Source organism: Bos indicus, chromosome 7, assembly GCF_029378745.1.
Source record: "Bos indicus isolate NIAB-ARS_2022 breed Sahiwal x Tharparkar chromosome 7, NIAB-ARS_B.indTharparkar_mat_pri_1.0, whole genome shotgun sequence".
NCBI lineage: Eukaryota > Metazoa > Chordata > Mammalia > Artiodactyla > Bovidae > Bos > Bos indicus.
Genome location: NC_091766.1, coordinates 3,361,718 through 3,384,296, shown reverse-complemented (window position 1 = coordinate 3,384,296; position 22,579 = coordinate 3,361,718). Strand labels below are relative to the sequence as shown.

The following is a 22,579-nucleotide window of genomic DNA, read 5'->3' as shown; positions in this document are numbered from 1 at the left end:
TATACCTCCTGTTACATTGAGGACATGGGGCATTTTGTGTGTGTTTCTGAAAGGGCTTCCCACTCCAGTTACATAAGCTGCTGGTTAGTGTAGGCATTTTCCTGTGTCATCAGTGGGGCATTTGGGGCCCAAGGACAGGGAGAAGGATTTGCTCATGACTAGACAGACTTGAAGCAGTTTTTCTGCTCACAGGGCAGGCCCTGGTGGTCTTTGCTCTGAACTTGCAGTGAGGCGACCAGTCTGTGTCTGGTGCACAGAGGTGACTTTTGCATCTGGTGCTGCCCCTGCCAGCTCGGTCCCTGCTCAGGGCTCCCCTTGATGCCTCCGTGTCCTTAGAGAGTGGGATCGTCGGTAAGTTCTCACGTAGCTTGAACAATTTGTGCTTATTTTGTTTAACTATTAATGCTGTTGACTTCTGACACAAAACCCATCTTATACAGCATCAAATTAATTTTTTTCAGAAGATATTTGGAAGTATTAAAGTAACTGAGTCAGCAACCCAGGTCTCAGCACACAGTTCTGAGGGTGGCTGAGTTTTGTACTAGGCGGGGCCCTGGTGATGCCACAGCTCATTGTGCGAAACATCTCTGATTAGCATGTTCCAGGAAGAAAAGTCCTCAGTTGTGATTTTCTGGTTGTTCCATCCCATTTGTTAAAAATTTAAAAGTAGTGTGTTTCTGCCTGTCATGCAGCTGTAGCTGTTGGAATGGAAACCAGAGTGACAGTGAAGGAGCAGGGCACAAGTGCACGAGTGTGAATCAGACGTGGGCCTTACTCCCGGAGAAGCCAGCTGGGGGGAGCCCAGTTCCAACAGATGCCGAAAGAGACAAACAGCAGTGCAGCACCAAGCGAGTCCCTGTCCTGTGTAAACTGAATGGCACCAGGACAGATGCGGGGAGCTTGCTGTGATGAAAGGGCTGAGGAGAGAACACATCTCCAGACTCGGGCTAGGGGACATCTGTCTGCATGACATGTGCAGTGGGGTGCATGGTGGGCAGGGCCAGTATGCTGGGGCAGGGTGCCAGGTGGCAGGAACAGGAGTCTGCAGGGTCAGGGAGCAGACTAGGGAGAAGGGTGTAGGCTGACCGAGGAGTTCGCTTTCACCCATTAGGCCAGAGAACCACTGTTCACATACACAAATGAAGTGCGCTTGGCCGTCGTGTTACCACTGATAATATTTTAAGGTCATGTGCGTTAGATAGCTTTTCCTTTAGGCTGATAATAGTTAGTAGAACACGCCCTCTGTTCTCCAGTTTAGCTCTGATGGTGTTCTGTTGCTAATGTGTTAGAAAAGTGCTTTTTATTAGGTAACATCTTAGTGACATTCAGGTCTTGAAAGTCCAACCAACAGTGAGTTGTATGCTGTGGAAAGTTCTTTATTTAATAAGCCCTTAGGATGATGGAGCAGTGGCACTTTGGGGATTGTAGAACATGGGTTGTGAAATCAGCTTGGTTGATTGCAAGCAGCTTTTATATAAAGAATAGAAAAGCAACCCGAGTGCGTGGTCTGTACTGAGGTTTTTGTGTTGTGACTCCCAAGGTGTATGTGACGGTGTAGCAGTTGTGTGTAGGTTGCACTTCTCACAGGTGTGCACAGTTAAAAGGCAAGCGTCTCTCTTAGGGTCTCCTTCCCAGGGGCGTGCTCAGGTCTGCAGTGTGGACCCCCTGCCCTTGCCTCCATGCAGGTTTTGCTTTGCATCAGCTGGTTCCTGAGCTCACTCTATCTGACCTAGACTCTAGTATCTCAGGAAACACGCTCTCATCCTCATGTCTTCTCTGCTCAGTTAGGGAATTTCAGGGAGTGTTAGTTTGTAAGAAATTTTTTAAGAAACAAGAATAAGGGGATACTTGTATACCTGTTGGAGGTGGCTGTTCTTTCCCCTGGGAGCAGGGACTTGTGCAGTTAGCATACCTTAGAGTTACCAGCTGTATTCCTACTCTTCAGGCCCAGCAAGAACTGGACCCCAAAATGAATTTCCTTTCCTAACGATGCACTTATCAGCTGCTCTAGGCCACTCTGCCAGAAGGTGACGCTGCTTACTGCCCTGACGGTCCTTGGAAGGAAGTGGGGGCGTCCCATTTCTGCCCTCCCATTCTGCTGAAGCAGAGCAAGCTGCTCAAAGGAGTTGGTCCTGGAATCCAGATGCTGGTTCTCAGACCAATATGCTTTCATCTTTCCAGCATCCTAATAAACTGGAGAAGGAAATGGCAACCCACTCCAGTGTTCTTGCCTGGGAAGTCCCATGGACAGAGGAGTCTGGTGGGCTGCACAGACCATGGGGTCACAAGAGAGTTGGACACAACTTAGTGACTAAATAATATATACTCCTGGATAAAAGATGTTTCTTCTCAAAGTCAGTTATAGAACAAGATCCCGAGTATTCACCGTGTTGTACACCAATCAGTGTCAGGTAAGGAAGCAGCCCTGGGTTGGGATAGAAGGCAAGGCTCAGGCAAGTCCCACATTCAGTCAGCTAAGCAGAGGCTCAGCCAAGTGAGTTCCCCACACTTCCTGCTCTGGCAAGCACAGAGGCTCTGCACCCATAGGTGACTGTGAAAACACTCTCAACCTAAAGAGCTCTGACGGTCTTAAACACCGCTTTTTCTAAAGTTCTGAATGTGCTTGTGTTGTTCACACCTTCTGGAAAATGCCACTGTGTTTGACTTTACATTTCAGCATCTGGACTGATGGACCAAGCCACGCACTGTGAACCCTCCTCAGGGAGCCAGGAAGGGAGGCCACTTCAGCTACAGACAAGCGAGCCAGTGATTTCTGAGGAAGACACCCAGGAACTGGGGCAGGTAACGTGCATTCATACTGTTATATCCTCCCCTGCAGGCAGCTGCTCTTTCTTGCCTAAAAACAATTTTCCACTGATTTATGCTTGCCTCTCACCTACATGGGAATGTTGGGATATCCACCTGATTTGCTCAGCTCCCTGTGGCTTGAAAAAGGAGAATAAAGGCATTGCCCATTCTGATTCCTTTCGTTTTGTGGCATGCAGATATACATAGCATTCCTGTGCACACACAGTAGTCTTGCCTCTCGTATGTGTGTGTGTGTGCACACATATGCTCCGTACATGTACATGTACATGCATGCGTGTGTGGCGTATGCCTTGTGTGCACACATGTGCAGCACCTGTGTGTGTGTGCACTGGCTGGGCATGTATAGTTGAGGGCACTTGCCCTCAGTGTTGAATACTGGTTCTTGAGAAGGCTTGCCACTGTTTGTCCAGGAAATTGAAATTTAAACAATATTTGATTGAAATACTTGCAATTTACCTTCCTATGTTAATGCTGGACAACACAGGGGCCTTTTCTTTCTCCTTTTTTAATAATTATGTAGCAAATACCTAGACATTGTGTCATTTCATTTATAAATATTTCAGTAGCTTTAAAAGAAAGAACTGTTTTAAAAAATCAGCACAGTACCATACTCACCTTAAAAAGTAAAAGGTAGATTCCTTGGTGTCATCAGACGTCAGCCAGCGCGCAGGTTTCCCTTAGCTCCTCATTTAGGAAGATGGGTCACATGTTTGTTCCGATTGGGATCCTCAGAAGGCCCCTGTGTTGCCTTTAGTGAAGTACCTTTCATTCACCACTTTCCTCTGTCATCTCTTCTTCTTCTTTTGCACTTTATTTGATGGAAAAAGCTGAATTGTTTCTGTGTCAAAATTTTGCAACTTGCAACATATTACTTCCTTGGTTTCCCCAGCTCCCAGCAGGCGGTGAGCTGTCTCCTCTCTGCCTTGGTACTCCTGTAGGGCAGTTTGTAGCTCTAGAGGCTCCATCAGATTCAGGCTCTGTTTTGGAGAGACTGATTTGTTGGTGGCACCCCACAAATGTCATCAAAGCCTGTAAGAGACTGTATGGCTTTTAAACCTGTTTTTAGATAATTTTATTCTACGTGTCTACATAGGCATAGACTCCTTTAAACTCAGCTTTTTCCTTTTGGGGGAAAAAAGTGTTCATCTTTTACTATGGGGTATTTTAAACATTTGTCACTTATTCCTTCTGATCTGACTTAATCACTTTTAGTAATGACACATAGACATGCTGCTTTCTAGCTGCAACTAGCAAATTTTGCAGCTTAGTAATCCCTTCTTTTGATGGGCTTATTGACTACAGAACACTACAGATCTTCTCTGTCTTGGGACTTGAGAAAGCTTTGTACCATGAAGGCAAACTTTGCCTGTTCTTGTGAAAGTGAATGAGGGTACATACAGGCCTCAGACTGGTGGGATCTGGGTTCCTTCTCTCACCCTCCAACGAAGATGTCTGTGGCTGAGACGAGCTCTTCTGTGTCCCACCATTGTGCTGAGACTGGAGCAAGAACATGGCTTTTTCATGGGAAATGCATAATCTTATCTGTTAATTCTACTGGTGGCCATGTAGTTTGAGAGGGTCCTTCCAATTTCAAATAAACAATCTCTGCTATCATGTCCAGTGTGCCCTTCCCCTAAAAGCTAGATGGGTAGAATGGGAGAGATCGGGATGGATGCACCAAAGCTAAGAGTAGAAGATTCCTCAGTAACCACCGAGGTCGCCATTCTTCCCCCCAAAGCTTGTGTCTATGTGGTTGGTCCTGACTGTCATCAACAAGTCTCAGTGAGCCGTGTGGCGTCCGTGCTGGGAACAGCAGATGCCATGGTCATGAATCAGGACGCTGGCTTTGGGGCAGAGGACGTGGTGATCCCTGAGCGGTTGGGCTGGCAGGACCTACCCACAGGAGGGGCGGGCCTTTGTGCTAGTTAGCTGTCTCATTCTCCTTCCCTGCAGGGAGAACGTAGTTTCATACGAGGTTGTCTTCTTGAGGTAAAACACATGTTTCATATTTAGAGAAGAATTTTGAGCTGTGTAGCTGAAGCTCAGGCATAGGTAGGAATGAGTTAAATTTCTAGGGAAAATGAAAATGCAAGAAAATCTCCCTCCATTCATCTGTGGTTTCTGCTGCAGATGCTATTAAAGTCATTACGTGAAAATGGATTTTGGTGACTTAAAGTGCAGTTGGGGTGCTAGAGAGAAGACGCGCGGTGATTTCCTCAGGGAGCAGTGTGCTCAGCGCGCTGTGCCAGCTCCCTCTGTGCTGGGCCTCTGCAGCAGGCATGTGGGCTACAATTGGGCCCCATCTGCTGCGTAGCTGTGGCTGTCCACCATCCGCTGTGGGAGGGCACGTGGTGGAGGAGGCCGGGAGAGGAATCAGAGTCCCTCAGAGGGGTTTGGCAGAATCCCGTGAATCATTTCCAATGTCTGATGTGCTAACCTTTCCTGCCTCAGAACTCCTGCTCTTTCGTTACTCAATCTGTGGCTCCCTTGTATTTGATACAGCATTTGGAAGTGATAAGACAAAAACGGCATGATTCTGTCCTCAGGACATTGCAGTTTTATATAAAGTTTCTTCATAACTTCTTCATCTCCGCTTCTGTGTCCTGTGCTTGTTTTTTCACCCTTCCTCCGTCTCTCACCAAAGAAAGGATCAGAATGGAAAGCTGACTCGGCTCTGGCCTTACGGTTTCTCGGGCTCTTCAGCGTCCCCGGCCGCGGAGCAGCAGTGAGGGGAGACTCGCCCCGGGCGCGTCATCGTTTCCAAGAAGAAGGGCTGCACAGAGTGTGGGTTCATGGCGAGTTTTTAGGTCATAGTTTTGAACTTTCTGTTTGATTATATTTGGGCATTTAGCTTGCCTACTGTATGTGGTATCTTTATAAACAATAAGTGCAAAACACAAAAATTAAAAATGGAGGTGATTCATTCAGTTCAGTCAGAAAGTTGGTTTACTGGAAAACTTAGCTCGTCAGCTGGCATGAGGAGAAGAGTTTATTGAAAAGGCAGTCCTGTGGATGCCTGTGCTGGGGAGAGGACTGAGGGCCAGGCCTTTTGTCTCTGCGTTGATTATCTGAGCCAAGTTCCACATGTATCTGCACTGGTAATTCACTGGATGGTTCCTGAAATAATTCAAGGCCAGAAAGGATGCTATGGCTCTCTCCTTGCTAACTGTCTTAAGAAATTAATGTCCTTTTCTCTCTCTCTTTCTGTATGTTGTGTGTGTGTCTATTTACATTCTTTTTCACATTGTTTTCCATTATGGTTTATTACAAGATAGTCTTATCTTTTTTTCTTTTTTCTTTCTTCTTTGTAGAAATTATAAAATACATTTCGTTTTCAGTAACTCCACCATTCTGGTCTTTTTCCTTGTACTTTTTTCCCAGTTATTTAAATTTGTCCCAATTCATGTCTCTTTTCCTAGTCAGGAAAAAAAAAGAATCTCTCATTTCTTGCATAACTGATCTTTAGCCTAAAATAAATGCCTGAATTAGTGGGATTGTATAGCCCTGGCTTCAGTGTATTACTTGTTTTTTTGGAGAAGACAACACATCTGGGTTTCCTTGAATAACTGTCAGGACAAAGTCTGAGATAATGAGTGAGGGGTGGTAATCCATGATGCTTCTCATCAGCTGCGGCAGTAGACTAAACCACACCCCAGAAATGCACATTCTAGAACTGATACTTCTTAGGATGAAGGTGGGAATGGCTAAACTGGTAGGCCTTCAAAAGTAGAAAGGCAGTGGTAATGCATTCCACCAGCTATAGGACGGCTGACCAGTGCTGGGAAGGCGTGCCGACACCTCTGTTGGAGTGGGCTCTGTGGAGGGGCCTGGGGACAGGGAGCTGGACGTGTCCACTCAAAGGAGTCTGGATTTTGTCCTGTAAGTAGCTTGGAATCATTGAAGATTTTTAAATAAGGAGAGAGGAGATGATTTCAGGTTTTTACTCATTCTCCTCAGGTTCTCTTGTTATTGTCCTCTGCTGTCTTCTGAATCTTTTTCAGATAGTTCATTTCATTTGTTCATTACGGGGCACAGTTAGAAAGTTAGTATTTTTATTTATGGCTTTGATACCAGTCTGAATATTAGAAACGAAGTAGGCCGTTTATTTAAATATATGTTACTCTAATTGTGAATTACTAATAAATGTTTCTGACATCATATCCCATGTCATTTCTAAATGTTAAGCCATTAGAAGAGGAAGAGGTAGCTAGCAGCTTTTGTTGTCCACATACGGGGCACATTTCAGTGAAAGGTCACATGGCCTAGGATGAGCCCTGGCTTAGGAACCGGGCATCCCGGCGCTGGTCCCAGCCCTGCCTGTTGTCTCTGTAGTCCTGGGAAGGCTGCTTCGCTCCCCTGGCCCCAGTCTCCACTTCTGAAAAGCAAAGGACTGACTTGTAGTGTGTTCCAATACCTACCATCTAATGCAGAATCTGCCACAGTGAAAGGAAAGCTGAGTTACAGAAAGATGCCATGCCTCACTTATTCATTTCTGGTTTTCCTGTCTGCTCTGTTGGTTAGCTGGGTCACTGGTAACCATGAGCACTGCTTTGACAGACAGACAGACACGTGGTGCCCCCACCGCCTAGCCCAGCCCTGCTGGCTGTGGTTTCATGTGCCTCCCACTGGTGCCCTCTGTAATTGCCTGGGACAACCAGCTCTTCTCCGTAACAGCCTTCAGAATTCCCAGTATGTTGGGTATGGTCACCATTCTAGCAGAGGCCCTTGTCTGTGACAGTGACTGTTCATGATGAGAGGGCCAGTCCAAGTGCGTGGCTGTGTGTCCTCTGCAGTTGACAGAGAAAGCTGTGTGGGCACGCTGGACCTCCTCCACACAGAAGCTGTGGTGTGAACCTGAGCTGCATGGGGAAGGCACCTGTCCTTCAGGTCCAGATACCCACGCAGATGAATCTTGGGGATGTACTCTGTATTTTCTGTTACCCCTGGGAACTGTGGATAGGAAAGAAGCTGCCAGATAAGGAACTCTAAGATTTTGTGATTCCAGAATGTACCAGCATCTCAGGGAACAAATTCTAGAGCAGCTGCTTGGTGATGCAGAAAGTAGAATGCCAAGGGGCAAGAAACAGATGCTCAGGTATTTCGTTTTGGAGGATGACTTGTTCACCCTTTAGAACGTTTTCCTGTGTCCTTGGTCAGCTTTTGAATGAACCTCAAGTCTTAAAATCAAGTGTTTGATTATACTGTTATTGAGTACCTGCCTGTGGAAGGTTTTGTATATTATAACCGTGTTTGTTATTGTGGTAGAATATATAGAATAAAATCTTGTCATTTTAACTATTAAAAATTTTTTTCTCTATTTTAACTATATAAATTGTATTAATTACATTCAAAAATGTTTTGCAACCATCACCACTAATGGTTTTATTTCCAGAGCTCTCTTATCACCCCAACAGAATCTGTTATAATGAAACAATAACTCCACATTTCACCTCTCTCCAGTTCCTGGTAATGTCTAATCTTCTCTGTTTCTATGAATTTGCCTATTCTAGGACCCTCCAATGGGCTTTCCAAGTGGTGCAGTGGTAAAGAATCCACTTGCCAATGCAGGAGATGCGGGTTCAATCCCTGGGTCGGGAAGATCCCCTGGAGTAGGAAATGGCAACCCACTCCATATTCTTGCCTGGGAAGTCGCATGACAGAGGAGCCTGGCAGGCTATAGTCCATGGGGTCCAGAGTCAGACATGACTGAGCCGCTGAGCGCAAGCACAGGAACCTCCTGTAAGTATTATAGTCCTTTTGTTTCGGGCTTTTTTCACTTAGCTTAATGTTTTCAAGGCTGATCCATCTTGTAGCATGAATCAGTACTTCTTTCCTTTTTTTAGGTGAATAGTCTTCTGTTGTATGGATAAAACATGCTTTGTGTTATCTGTTCATCGCTGATGGACACTTAGATTATTTCCAGCCTTTGACCACTGTGAATACTGCTGCCACACACATTCATGCACAAGTATTTGAGTCTCTGCTTTCGTTCTTTTGTACATATACTTTAGAGTAGAATTGCTTGGTTGTAGGATAATTTTATGTTTAGCTTTTTAATTAGCTGCCATATTATTTCCTTGTCGGAGTTATTTTCTTAATTTCTTTTTCAGATTCTTCATTGCTGCTGTATAGAAACACAGGTGGTTTTTGTGTGTTGATCCTGTAACTTTGCTAACTTTTTAATTAGCTTAGCAGCAGCAGCAGCAGCATTCTTTGAGATAGTCTGTGTACAGGATCATGTCATATGAAAATGGGGCTTCCCAAGTGGTGCAGTGGTAAAGAACCTGCCTGTCAAGGCAAGAGATGCAAGAAATGTGGGTTGGGAGTATCCCCCTGGAGTAGAAAATGGCAACCCACTCCAGTCTTCTTGCCTGTAGAGTTCCATGGACAGAGGATACTGGCGAGCCACAGTCCATGCGCTCCCAGAGTCGGACACAGATGAGCACTAGCACAGGTTACCAGTTACACATGAAAACAGAGATGGTTTTACTTCTTCCTTTTCAGTTTGGGTGCCTTCTATTTCTTTTTCTTGCCTACTTGCTCTGTCTAGGACTTGCAGTGCATAGCAGTACTGTGTAGCAGTGGTGGAAGTAGGCATTCTTGTCTCCTAATTTGCAGACGCTTTCAGTCCTTCCCTATTGAGTTTCCTATTAGCTGGATTTTTCATAAGTGCCTTTTTAAAAAATGTTTTTAAGTTTTTACTTTATTACAGGCTCTTCTATTTCTAATCATTATATATGTTCTCAATAATTCATGTATCTCCTATATTATACTCCATTTGTATTTCATTATGATTTCCATCTGTCATGCCTTCATGTCATATCTACTATTTTTATAAGTTCATTTATATCATTTTTTGAGGGGGGTTCTACATATAATTTTCCACATGGAAAATTCTTAAAGAGATGGGAATACCAGACCACCTTTCCTGCAAAACCTGTATGCAGTTCAAGAAGCAGCAGTTAGAACTGGAAATGGAACAACAGACTGGTTCAAAACAGGGAAATGAATACGTCAAGCCTGTATATTGTCACCCTGCTTATTTAACTTCTGTGCAGAGTGCGTCATGAGAAATGCCAGGCTGGATAAAGCACAATCTGAAATCAAGATTGCCGGGAGAAATATCAATAACCTCAGATATGCAGATGACAGCACCCTTATGGCAGAAAGCGAAGAAGAACTAAAGAGCCTCTTGATGAAGGTGAAAGAAGGTAGTGAAAAGGCTGGCCTAAAACTCACCATTTAGAAAACGAAGATCATGGCATCTGGTCCCGTCACTTCATGGCAAACAGTGGAAACAGTGACAGACTTTATTTTCTTGGGCTCCAAAATCAGTGCAGATGCTGACTGCAGCCATGAAATTAAAAGACACTTGCTCCTTGGAAGAAAAGCTATGACAAACCTAGACAGCATATTAAAAAGCAGAGGCATTGTTTTGCCAACAAAGGTCCGTATGGTCAAAGCTGTGGGTTTTCCGGTAATGTATGAATGTGAGAGTTGGACCATAAAGAAGTCTAAGTGCTGAAGAATTGTTGCTTTTAAACTGTGGTGTTGGAGAAGACTCTTGAGAGTCCCTTGTACTGCAAGATCAAGCTAGTCAATCGTAAAGGAAATCAGTCCTGAATATTCATTAGAAGGACTGATGCTGAAGCTGAAACTCCAGTACTTTGGCCACCTGATGCAAAAAGCTGACTCATTAGAGAAACCCTGATGCTGGGAAAGGTTGAGGGCAGGAAGAGAAGGGAATGACAGAGGATGAATTGGTTGGATGGTATCACTGACTCGATGGACGTGAGTTTGAACAAGCTTAAGGAGATGGTAAAGGACAGGGAAGCCTGGAATGCTGCAGTCCATGGGGTCGCAAAGTCAGACACGACTGAGTGACTGAACAACCACCACCACATATGAACAATATCATATGAAATATCAAAGAAAGATATTTGTCTTTCTTTGTCTGACTTTACTTAGTATAATAATCTCCAGGTTCATTCATGTTGCTGCAAATGGCATTATTTCATTCTTTTCAATGGCTGAGTAATATTCCATTGTGTATATGTGTGTGTGTGTGTGTGTGTGTGTGTGTGTGTGTATGTTCCACATGTTCTTTATTCAGTTCTCTGTCAGTGGACATTTAGGTTGCTTCTGTGTCCTGGCTATTGTAAATAGTGCTGCAGTGAACACTGGGGTACATGTATTTTTTATTTATTTTTAATTGGAGGATTATTGCTTTACAATGTTGTATTGGCCTGTGCCATACAACAGCATGAATCAGGCGTAAGTATACATACATGCCCTTCCTCTTGAGCCTCCCTCCTCCACCCTATCCCAAGCCCCCATCCTTCTAGGTGGTCAGAGAACACTGGCCTGAACTCCCTGTGTCGTACAGCAGCTTCCAACTAGTAATCTGTTTTGCGCATGGTAATGTATGTATTTCAGTGCTACTCTCAATTCATCCAGCTCTCTCCTTCCCCAGCTGTGTGCACACATCTGTTCTCTGCATCTGCATATCTATTCCTGCCCTATAGATAGGCTCATCAGCACCATTTCCCTAGATTCCATATATATGTGTTAATATACATTTGTCTTTTTCTGATTTCACTTTGTATAACAGGCTCTAAGTTCATCCACCTCAGTTCAGCTGACTCAGATTCATTCCTTTTAATAGCTGAGGTATTAACGTTCTGTAATATTCAGTCTCAGGTGAACAGTGAAGGGACTCAGACGTACGTGTGCATGTATCCGTTCTCCCGCAGACTCCCCTGCCATCCACGCTGCACATCACATGGAGCAGAGTTCCCTGTGCTGTACAGTAGGCCCTTGTTGGGTCTCTGTTTTAAATGTGGCAGTGTCTTACCACAACGTCCTTATCTGTCAGTGGACATCTAGCTTGCTTCCATGCCCTGGCTATTGTAAATAGTGCTATAATGAACACCGGGGTTCATGTGTCTTTCTGAATTGCGGTTTTCTCAGGGTATATGCCCAGTAGTGGGATTGCTGGGTCATATGGAGGCCCACTCTTGCCACTGTTATTCAACATGGTTTTAGAAGGCCTGGCTGTGGCAATCAGAGAAGAAAAAGAAATAAAAGGAATCCAGATTGGAAAAGAAGACGTAAAACTTTTACTGTTTTCAGATGACATTATACTACACATAGAAAACCCTAAAGGCACCACCAGAAAATTACTAGAGCTAATCAGTGAATTTAGTAAAATCACAAGATATAAAATTAAAACGTAGAAATGCCTTGTGTTCCTGTATACTAACAGTGAAAAATCAGAAAGAGAAATTAAATAATCCTGTGACACCACTGCAACAAAAAGAATAAAACACCTAGCAATAAACGTACCTACCTATAATAAACGTACCTACCTATAATAAACGTACCTATAGCTGCAAGACACTTGAAAGATATCAGAGGCCACACAAACGGAGCGAGAGTGCCGTGCTCCTGGATGAGCGGGGTCAATACTGTCAGCACGACTATACTTCCCAAAGCAATCTACAGACTCAGTGCAATCCTCATCAGATCACCAATGGCATTTTTCACAGAGTTAGAAGTACCAATTTTAGAATTGCATCTTTTAGAATTTTGATTCTTCTCCAGGTATGTGCTCAGGGAGTTGGATTGCCGGATCATATAGTATCTCTGTTTTTAGTTTTTTAAGGAACCTCCAAACTGTTCTCCATAATGGCTATACCAGTTTACATCCCCACCAACAGTGGGTGGGGCGGGGGCCGCTTCCTCAGGGGCTCGGCGGTAAAGAATCCGCCTGCCTTATAGAATTAGTTTGGAAGTGTTTCCTTCTTTTTTTTTTCTTTTTGTAGTGTTTCTTCCTCTGCAGTTTTTTGGCATAGTTTCAGAAGGATAGGTTAGGTTTCTTTTATCATAGAAGGGAGTTCTCTTTTAGTCCTGCTTTTCTAAGGTTTTTATCATGAAAGGATGTTGGGTTTTGTCATTGCTGTTTCTGCATCAGTTGAGTTGATTATATATGTTTTTTCTGTTTGTTCTAACAATATGGTATATTGCATGAATTGATTTTCTAAGTCTGAACCACCCTTGCATTCTGACATAAATTCTACTTGGGTTTAGTTTGCTACTATTTTAGTATGCTGTGGTTTTATTTTCATTTGTCTTAGAGAGTTTACTAATTTGCCTGTTTGACCCATTGGTTGTTAAAGAGTGTTGTAATTCTACATATTTGTAAGTTTTTTTTTTTATTTTTCCAGATTTCTAGTTTCTTTCCACGGTGAAGGTACTTTCTATTACTTCAGTCTTAAGTTGAGGCTTATTTTGAGGCCTGCCATGGGTCTGTCCTGGAGGATGTTCTGTGTGCCCTGGAGGAGACTGTGGGCTCCACTGATTCGAGTGGAGCACCTCTGTTGGGTGCAGATGGTGTTCAAGTCTTGTGTTTCCTTATTGATTTTCTATCAGGATATCTCATCCATTACCAGCATCTTTTTTAACTTTTGAAAAATAGTTAACTAGTATTAGGTGGTTTTTGGTTCAGGCTGGAAAGTTGGTTTTATGCAGTATTTAAATGTAAAATTGGACTGAATACATGGACACAGTATTGGGGAAGCTTCATGGCCTTGGGCAGCATACTCTGTCCATCCCATCTGTAGCATAGGGCTGGAGACTAATTCTTGGAAACATAGCTCCTGTGGCCAGCCAGTAAGTGCCTTTGCCAAGTGAGCCGTGTGGCCTTCAGCAGGCTGCACATTTCCCAGATAAAATGCTACTGTCACATTTTACAAAACAGGGTCCCCTACTTGAGGCTTGCTTTGAAGTGAAGGTGAGGCCGGTACTATATGGAGCAGAATTCTGTTCTGAACAAATTTACCAGTGGGGCCTCAAATGTTTGTGCCCCAGTCAACTCTGAAGAACTTCCAAATTAATGCATTTTCTCTTTATTTCATATCCTGAGATGTCCCCACTGAGGCATTTACTTCCTAATGTAAGATGAACCTTCAGTTTATTGAGCATTTCACTTGGTAGGGGTTCCATTCCTCTCTTAAAAACGTGGTTCTCATCATGGGAAGCTCTGTTTACAGTCTGATAGCAGCTTGGTTCCCAGGACTTCTCTATAGTCCTGTGAGGTGCTTTCCTTGCCCAGGCCGTGAGCTAAAGGGGCCATCTTTGCTGTGGGCCGTTGCGGTGTCTGTAACTGCGCTATTCAGCAGACTTCAAGTGAGGGTTAACAGACCTCTGAAGACTCAGCTCTCAAAGTCTTGTACAGACACAGCCCTGGTGCATAAGGCAGGTTTATGCTCAACTCTCTGTGCTGCGAGAGGGTTATGAAGAGGGGTGCTCCTTAAAAGAGAACCCTTTCCTGCCCCTGTGCATCACAGGTTGCCCTCAGGACCTCAGGGAATGCAGAGAGGGCAGGGCGGGGCACGGGGGTGGCCTGTGAGTGCTGAATGTGACAGATTGTAGCCTAGAATATTCTGTACAGCCTCTAGAGCTTTGGTTGAGAGGGAGCCAATTTTTCCCTCTTTGCCTTCTCTACAGCATGTTAATAGTCCCAAATGGTAGAACTGCAGACAGCTTGATTTATCCCAGCTCTGTTCTTAAATGGTTGCTAGTTTCTTACTGCAAGAAAATTCAGTCTTTCAGTGGGTCAGTTTAATAACAAGATCAAGGCAGACAGTCTAGCTAATATTAAACTGACTCTGTTGTTCAGTCGCTAAGCCATTTCCGACTTCTTTGTTGTGATACCCCCTCACCCCATGGACTGGAGGCCACCAGGCTCCTCTGTGTATGGGTTCTCAGGCAGGAATACTGGAGTGGGCTGCCGTTTCCTTCTCCTACTCATTTTAGGTACTTAAATATACTAATAGTCTAAATCCTGGAGTTGTATTGTGAGGTAGAACAAAACACTTTCTTTTTTCAGACTATAAGTGAGGCAACAACTAGCATATTATAGGCTTTGTAGAAACATTAAGGCCATGTCCTTACACAGTGAAGGCACAAGCCTACATGTTCCAGGCTCTACTTAGAGCAGAGCTTGGGGCCTCTGATTCCCAGGCTTTCACACCTTGATAGCTGGCGTGAGGCATACGTCTGTTTTGGTAAGGGAGCTTCCTCTACTGGGTGAGCCATTTTTCCATAATTTATTTTCTTTTTTTAATAAACAAAGTGAAAATGGTTGGAAAGCTAAAGGATCTCTGTATCTGCTCTTCTGTCGACCCAGATGGTGTCTGTGCCGCCGTTCTGAGGTCTGTGACATTGCAGAGATGGAGGTCACCGTAGCATGTGGCTGAGCAGAAGGTCTTCCTCTTCCAGAGAAGACAGAAACTTCTGCTCTGTCCTGGGGACCATGTGGTGCCTCCCACTTCCTGCCTGAGTCATCTCTGCTCTCCCACTTCCTGGTTCCTGAGGCTCGTGAGTGAGGCCAGCATCCTGCCTATGGGGAACCAAGCCTCCTGCTCTGGCTTTGTTGAGTGCCTGTGACTCCTGAGCTGAAGAGCATTGAGCGTTTCTGTGGTGTTTTCCCAAGATGCTGCTCCCAGAGATACTGGCATACATGTTATTTTGTCTTAACTTGAACTTATGTGCACTATATATTTCTTGGGAATTTATCAAAGTTTTTCCTAAAACTCAATGTACTATTAATCACATAATTTCTGTGTTAGGTACAAATGTAGCTGGATGATGGCTGGCTGCTGGGTTTGTTTATTAGTGGAGCAGAGACTTGGGGAAGAGTCCATTTTGACCCTGGTCTTTGAGTCAGAGCCCAGTGAAGGTTCGTCTGAGAGCCCCGTTGATATTCTCCAGAGGCTGGCAACATCGTGCATTGATGACTAGACAGCTTGTCATCCTGGGCCACAGAAGTAACAACTGTTTTAAGGTTTGGCCAGACTTCATATTCTCCATTCTTTCCATCCCATGTTATATGGAATGCACACGATGCCATTTAATTACTTCAATCCCTTTCTTAAAGGAAAAAGACACTGAACCAGTATTCCAGAGGTACTAGTAGTTTGAAGGTTTACTCAGTAATTTTCTTTGCCGATTTGGTAGCTTTAAAGATCTCACTTGTGTTTTGCAGTATTAATTAATTTCAAGTGCAGTTTTGGCAGACCAACCAAGGGTCTCAACAGGCTGCATAGAACGAGTGCTATTTTTAAGACCATCTCAGTGAAACTTTTTCCAAATGAAACTCAACAGGAACCAGCCTTTATTTGGACTCATATACTCGGTAAATGCTCAACTTTTGTAGGCATGTCAGCTGTTCCTGTTCACAAAATAAGTTGTATGTGCCTTTTACTACTGTGTTTATTAAGCATAGACTCAAGAATATAGGTGTTCTTGCTTTTGCCACTGTTTCCTTTTGGAAAAGAGGCGGTTGATTCATCCGCTAGAGAAAGATGGCTGTGGAAGCGTAGGACACACAGCCTCCGTCACACAAAGTGGTCCTTGGTGAGAGTGCTGTCGCCTGGCGATACGGGCCTGGGCCACTGGGCACGTGTGGGTGCTGAGCACTTAAAAAGCAGCTGGTCCAAGTTCTCCAAGTAGCTTGTGAGAACGTCATATAAAAAAAGAATGAATATAAAATCTCTCATTAGTGTTTACTGACTTCATGTCTAAATGGGGGGCTTCTCAGGTGGTGCTAGTGGTACAGAATCCACCTGCCAATTGCAGGAGACACCAAGGACACGGGTTCAGTCCCTGGGTTGGGAAGATCCCCTTGAGAAGGAAATGGTAATCCACTCCAGTATTCTTGCCATGAAACTTCCATGGACAGTAAAGTCCGGTTGGCTACAGTCCTTGGGATTGCAGAGTTGGACACAACTGAGCACCCACTCACATGTTTAAATGATAATGTTTTGGGTTATTTGGTTTAAATAAAATATATTATTAAAATTAATTATACTATTTACTTTTTATTAGAAATTTTGAAATTTCGAGTATGGCTCTCCCTAATTGGATATCTTTCCATGGTCGCTCAGGGGTCTCAGAGCTGGTACAGGTTCTAGGATATGTGAATCGACTGCCTATCCCTGGTGAGAGCCCTGTTGCCGTTTTTTTGCGATCTCTGAGTCATGGCCGTGACATCTCTTGTCCATGCAGCGGTTGTCAGGGCCACAGTAGGAGCTAGACCCCAGGAACTCAAGCAAGTCAGCCACCCTTCTCAGCTTCATCTGTGAAGCAGAGTTAGATTGAGGATTAGCAGAGAATAGTTAGGGCACATTGTAGGGGTCCCCTAAATTCTATTCTTATTTCAGATACCTGGGGAATGAGAACACAGAAAACAAAACCACATATATATATACACATACATACATAGAGATCATATATCTATGTGGCTTTCCCAGTGGCTCAGCAGTAAAGAATCTGCCTGCAGTGCTGGTTCAGTCTCTCAGTCAGGCAGATCCCCTGGAGGAGGAATGGCCGCCCACTCCAGTATTTTTGCCTGAAAAATCCCACGGACAGAGGAGCCTGGCAGGCTACAGTCCAAAGGATTGCAAAGAGTCAGACCCAGCTGAGCTCACACGCATATATAGATACACACACACACACACACACACACTCTAATCCCCAGTTTTACTTTCCTCTGAGAGTGTTCGGGTGTTGGGATGATAAAGCAATATTATCAGCAGTGCTTGTCTAACAGGCACTAATTTGGATTTGGGTTTTGGAGGACTTTTATCATGTCTTCTGTTTCCTGGTTTTCTGTGTGCACTGTTAATATCAGAACAGAGCAAAACAGTTGGCTGTGTGCAGGGAAGGGAGCACGCGGCTCCCTTGCTGAAGCCCGTCTCCTGCCATCAGTGCATGTGCGAACAGTGACTGTTTACAGTTCAGAACCTGGTAGTCCTGAAAAACAGTTCAGTCGAAAATAAACTTGACCACGTTTTGATGTGATTGACAAGGATGTAGAGGTTGCAAAGAGAGTCACAGGGTCTGTGTGGCCTAATCACTCAGCGTAGGGGAGAGACCTCCTCAAAGGTGTCACGTAGGATGCAGGTGTCTGACAAAGGGGACATTTTGCGCAAGTTTCTGGTAGAATGGCCTTATTATCACACTGAAATGGAGGCAATAAGGAAGGAATAGTTGACCAGAGAGAACAGCATGGAAGGACCTGCCTAACATAGTGGTGAGTGGTGACTTTTTTATTATGCTGTCTGGGCCTCAGCCATATGAGATCATAGAAATGAGAGATGGAAAAGACCTCCTGTATGAGGTCATCTAGCCCATCCCCTCCAGAGCTGACTGACCCCACAGTATACTTTCCAGAGCTCTGTCCAGTTTTTCAAGTGACTCAACTGATGGAGTTTCCACCAGCTCCCAGAGGGCGCAAAAAGGTAGTGTCTGAGACTGCTAGCTTGGATCAGGATTTATTCTTCTTTCTCATGACGAAGATCCCTGTGATGATGCTTTGTTTGAAGAGAGACGGGGTAAATCCTGCCTCTGTCGCTGACTTGCGTATAACTGCGGATGACCTCAGCGAGCCTCATCTCCACATCGCCCTCCAAAAAGCAGGGGTGTGTTGCTGGGTTCCTTCAGCCTGAGCATTCGAAAAGCGGGGCGTGTTGCTGGGCTCCTTCAGCCTGAGCGTTCGAAGACTTGGCGGCGGCGCCTTACACAGCACTTTATGGTTTTCACAGCTTGTTCACATTTGTGATCTCATTTGAGCCCCACCGTTCTTAGGGAAGGAGTTGATCGTATTCTCCTCCTGACCATCTCCCTGCCTATTCTGTTTCTTGTTAATCAGATGGAGGAGTTCTCCCAGGCAGTGGGTGGTGGGCCAGGTGCTCAAGCATTGCTTTTTGATTCGTTTGACCTCACAGGTACTGTGCCTTCTGAGACACCATGTGGCTGCACTTTATTCTCCGTGAGGTGTGGCCTCCTTTCCCAGGCAGTAGCACTGCTCAGGATTATCCCAGGCCGCCTGTGGAGCCCAGAGCTTTCTTGCCTGTGTCTCTGGGTGGGACCTGCGCGGGGACTGGCTCTCAGTCTGGAGTGTGATATGTCATCAGTAGGACTGCACTCGGGTCCTCCTCTGGTGCTCACCCAGGCTGCTCATCGTCAGACCCGTCCTCCTGTGATAAAGGACTTTGCGTGGATCCATAGGCAGGCTGGTCCATCGGGAGTTAGTAAACCGGGCACCAAGGGCTCGTCTTAATTCAGATTGTGCTGTTCCTTTCCTGAACCTTTCTCTAAAAGAGGAACAGTATTGATATTTATTGCAAGTAGTTGGTCATTAAGATTTCTCTCAAAATCATTTCTTTTTGTTGTCAAAGACATTACATTTTTAAACCCCGGTTCAGTAGGTATATAATTAAAGTACATTTCACAGTAATACAGTGTTGCCCTCAACTAGTTTATAAAACTGTATGAAGTATGACATGAGTCCCGGCAATGGAGCAAGGAGCTGCCGTCCAGCCTGGGCCGCTCCCTTGGTCTGGGACTCCGTCCTTCCCTGGGCGTCACTGTGCGCTCATGGCGTCTCTGTGTGTCCCCCGTGTGTGCGCTCGCTGGGACGCCAGGGCCTGCGCTCGCGGGGCTGTCCCCGCATTTCTGGGTAGGCCCACGGGGCTATGGTGTGTCCCTGCTTCATCACCTCTGGCTATCTCTCCTGTTGTGTTCTGCCTTTTATATTTGTGTGTGAAATATCCCAAATATACAGACGAAAAAGGGGGGTTGCCTTTCTCTTTAAGCTTTGCTTTTCCAGCTTCAGTCTGCAGTTAGGCGCTTGGGTGCAGAAAGGTAAATGAAGCAGTGATGAGGTGAGAGCTGGGACTCAGATCTGAGTTGTAGCCTCCGGATTCCTGGTTCTGTGCCGTGCCACTGCCGTTCGCAGGAATTCCATGTGGATGTGGTAACATTCTCAGCAAGGCGGTCAGCGTCGAAATCACGGGTTGGAAACAGCAGTGCCTCAGGGATGTATCTCCTGGGGCTGTGTGGTCAGTCTCCTTGTTTATGGCCTGGAGCAGGGCCAGACAGTGGATGCATCATCTCCCAACAGCCCTACCTCGCCGAAGGTCAGTGCCAGAAAACGGCAGCGCTGAGACCCAAAGCCAGGTCAGAGCTGGAGGCTCTGTGCTCAGAGCCTCCCCATTAACTTACACATTGGTTGGTTATCTCCATTAACTTACACATTTTCTGAGTATCATGAAAATAATGGAAAGATACATTATCTGTTTTTGAGAGCATGAGAAAAGGCAGCCCCTCCTATCATTTCTACTTCTCTTGCAGATCCTGAGGAAGCTCAAAGGTCTTGCGTTAGACACCGAGACAGAGCTGGAGAGACAGGATGAGGCCTTGGATGGCATCACTGAAGCTGTGGACCGGGCGACCTTAACCATCGACAAGCATAACCGACGAATGAAGAAACTGACTTAGAAGAACAGGCAAGCGTAAGGACGACTGCTTCTGATGAGAATCACTTCTGAGTACGTTGTTCTCAGATCCTGCATGCTTCCTTTGAGATGAAGACCCCGGAAAGTCATTCCAAGTGCCTGTCCTGGGAGGTGCATGGCTGCCTCAGGATGAAGGGCTGCTGAGAAAGTGGCTCGGGGTGATCGTAGCTGCCACCAAGGGATTCCCTTGTAGGGAGCTGAACGTGCAGGGAAGGAGTTCTGCCTACAAGTACAGTGAGCTCCTGCCCGCAGGGCCCTCCCAGGCTGCCTGGGGAGTCAGGAGCGCACACACATTCAAACACAGGCTGAGCCCTGTGAGGTGGCCATGGCAGCACGGCGTCTTCATTCTGAGGGTGAGCTGGACGCAGGCCTCAGGGACCACTTTGCCTGGCCACAGTCCCAGGTCTCCAGTGCACAACTAGCTGTATTTGCATCCTGTCTCCTCTTGATAACCATAAAAAGGATGATTTATGTCTCTATGAAAGAATCTGCTTATTTCTAACCCTCTGCCTGTTTGAACACTGCAGGCGTATCCTTTGTCAGGAAAATCTCTTCTCCAGAACTACATTCAGTCCTGAGCCTGCCTCTCCTGCATGGCCTGCTCAGCACAGACCCCATTGCCTTCACATTGTTCCGTTTTTCTCTGATGGACAGGTCATTTTCTCTTTGGTTATACTGTAAGTTCTAACAAAAGCTAAGAGTACACCTGGTGCACCCCGAGATCATCCTGTAGACACCTGAAATGTTCTTTAACTGTTCAGTTTTTAGTCAAACATGAAAACAGTACATACTGCACCTATTTTTTTTAATTTATTATTTTTTAATATAAATTTATTTATTTTAATTGGAGGCTAATTACTTTACAATATTGTATTGGTTTTGCCATACATCAACATGAATCCGCCACGGGTGCACACGTGTTCCCCATCCTGAACCCTCCTCCCACCTCCCTCCCCATCCCATCCCTCTGGGTCGTCCCAGTGCACCAGCCCCGAGCATCCAGTATTGTGCTTCGAACCTGGACTGGCAATTCGTTTCACATATGATATTATACATGTTTCAATGCCATTCTCCCAAATCATCCCACCCTCTCCCTCTCCCACAGAGTCCAAGAGACTGTTCTATATATCAGTGTCTCTTTTGCTGTCTCGTATACAGGGTTATTGTTACCATCTTTCTAAATTCCATATATAATGCGTTAGCATACTGTATTGTTTTTCTTTCTGGCTTACTTCACTCTATAGGCTCCAGTTTCATCCACCTCATTAGAACTGATTCAGATGTATTCTTTTTAATGGCTGAGTAATACTCCATTGTGTATATGTACCACTGCTTTCTTATCCATTCATCTGCTGATGGACATCTAGGTTGCTTCCACGCCCTGGCTATTATAAACAGTGCTGCGATGAACATTGGGGTACACGTGTCTCTTTCAATTCTGGTTTCCTTGGTGAGTATGCCCAGCAGCGGGATTGCTGGGTCGTATGGCAGTTCTATTTCCAGTTTTTTAAGAAATCTCCACACTGTTCTCCATAGTGGCTGTACTAGTTTGCGTTCCCACCAACAGTGTAAGAGGGTTCCCTTTTCTCCACACCCTCTCCAGCATTTATTGCTTGTAGACTTTTAGATAGCAGCCATTCTGACTGGTGAAATTGCACCTGTTTTAAATAGTGTTAATTTTTGCTTTTCTGCCCCATTTCTATCCAGAGACAGAAATGCTAGTTTTAGAATGTTGTCTGAAGCTATACGTTGATGCCTTTTCGCTTGGTTTGGGGTGTCTTAGTGTGTTCCCTGGCGGATCAGACAGTGAAGAATCCATCTGCAATGTGGGAGACCTGGATTCAATCCCTGGGTTGAGAAGATCCCCTGGAAGAGGGCATGGCAACCCACCCCAGTATTCCTGCCTGGAGAATCCTCATGGACAGAGGAGACTGATGGACTAAGGGGTCTCAAAGAGTCAGACACGACTGAGTGACTAAGCACAGCACAGCACAGCGTGTGCCTGGGAGAGCCCCTCATGGGAAGATGAGGGAGAGTAGAGAAGTGGGTGGCGTCCTCCCATTCTCACAAGCCCCGTTCAGGCTGCTTTGAAATCACATCCCAAGAGCCCTGCCCAGAGAAGCTCACTTAGGCCTTGTACGGTGTTGCTGTGAAGCGCCGTTGCTACAGCCCTCCTGGGATGGCGCCTGCAAGCCCTGTGCTGCCACGTCGCACCACTCCACTTGCGTACTAAGTCCTGGGTGGTTTTAAGAATTAATTCACAGATACAGTGTTAGTTTTCTGGGGCTGCCCTAACAAAGTACCACAAACAGGAGGCCTACAGCAGTAGGAATGCATGGTTGGAGGCCGCAAATTCAGGGTTGAGGTGTGGGCAGTCTGCGGTCCTT

General features: G+C 45.3%; 1 protein-coding gene across 4 annotated transcripts in view; it reads left to right on the top strand.

The window, feature by feature from the left end:
• The window catches only part of SNAP47 (synaptosome associated protein 47), a 104,477-nt gene extending 82,875 nt beyond the window's left edge, over positions 1 to 21,602 (top strand). For 3 of the 4 annotated variants that reach the window (XM_070792433.1, XM_019963758.2, XM_019963757.2), the window contains exons 4-5: positions 2,678 to 2,802; positions 20,029 to 21,602. In XM_070792433.1, the coding sequence (XP_070648534.1) occupies positions 2,678 to 2,802; positions 20,029 to 20,175 (272 nt within the window). In that variant the 3' untranslated portion in view covers positions 20,176 to 21,602. Of the gene's footprint in view, positions 1 to 2,677; positions 2,803 to 8,339; positions 8,569 to 20,028 lie in introns of all 4 variants that reach the window. The other variant, XR_011567440.1, reaches the window with a different exon arrangement.
• Positions 21,603 to 22,579: the final 977 nt, after the last annotated feature.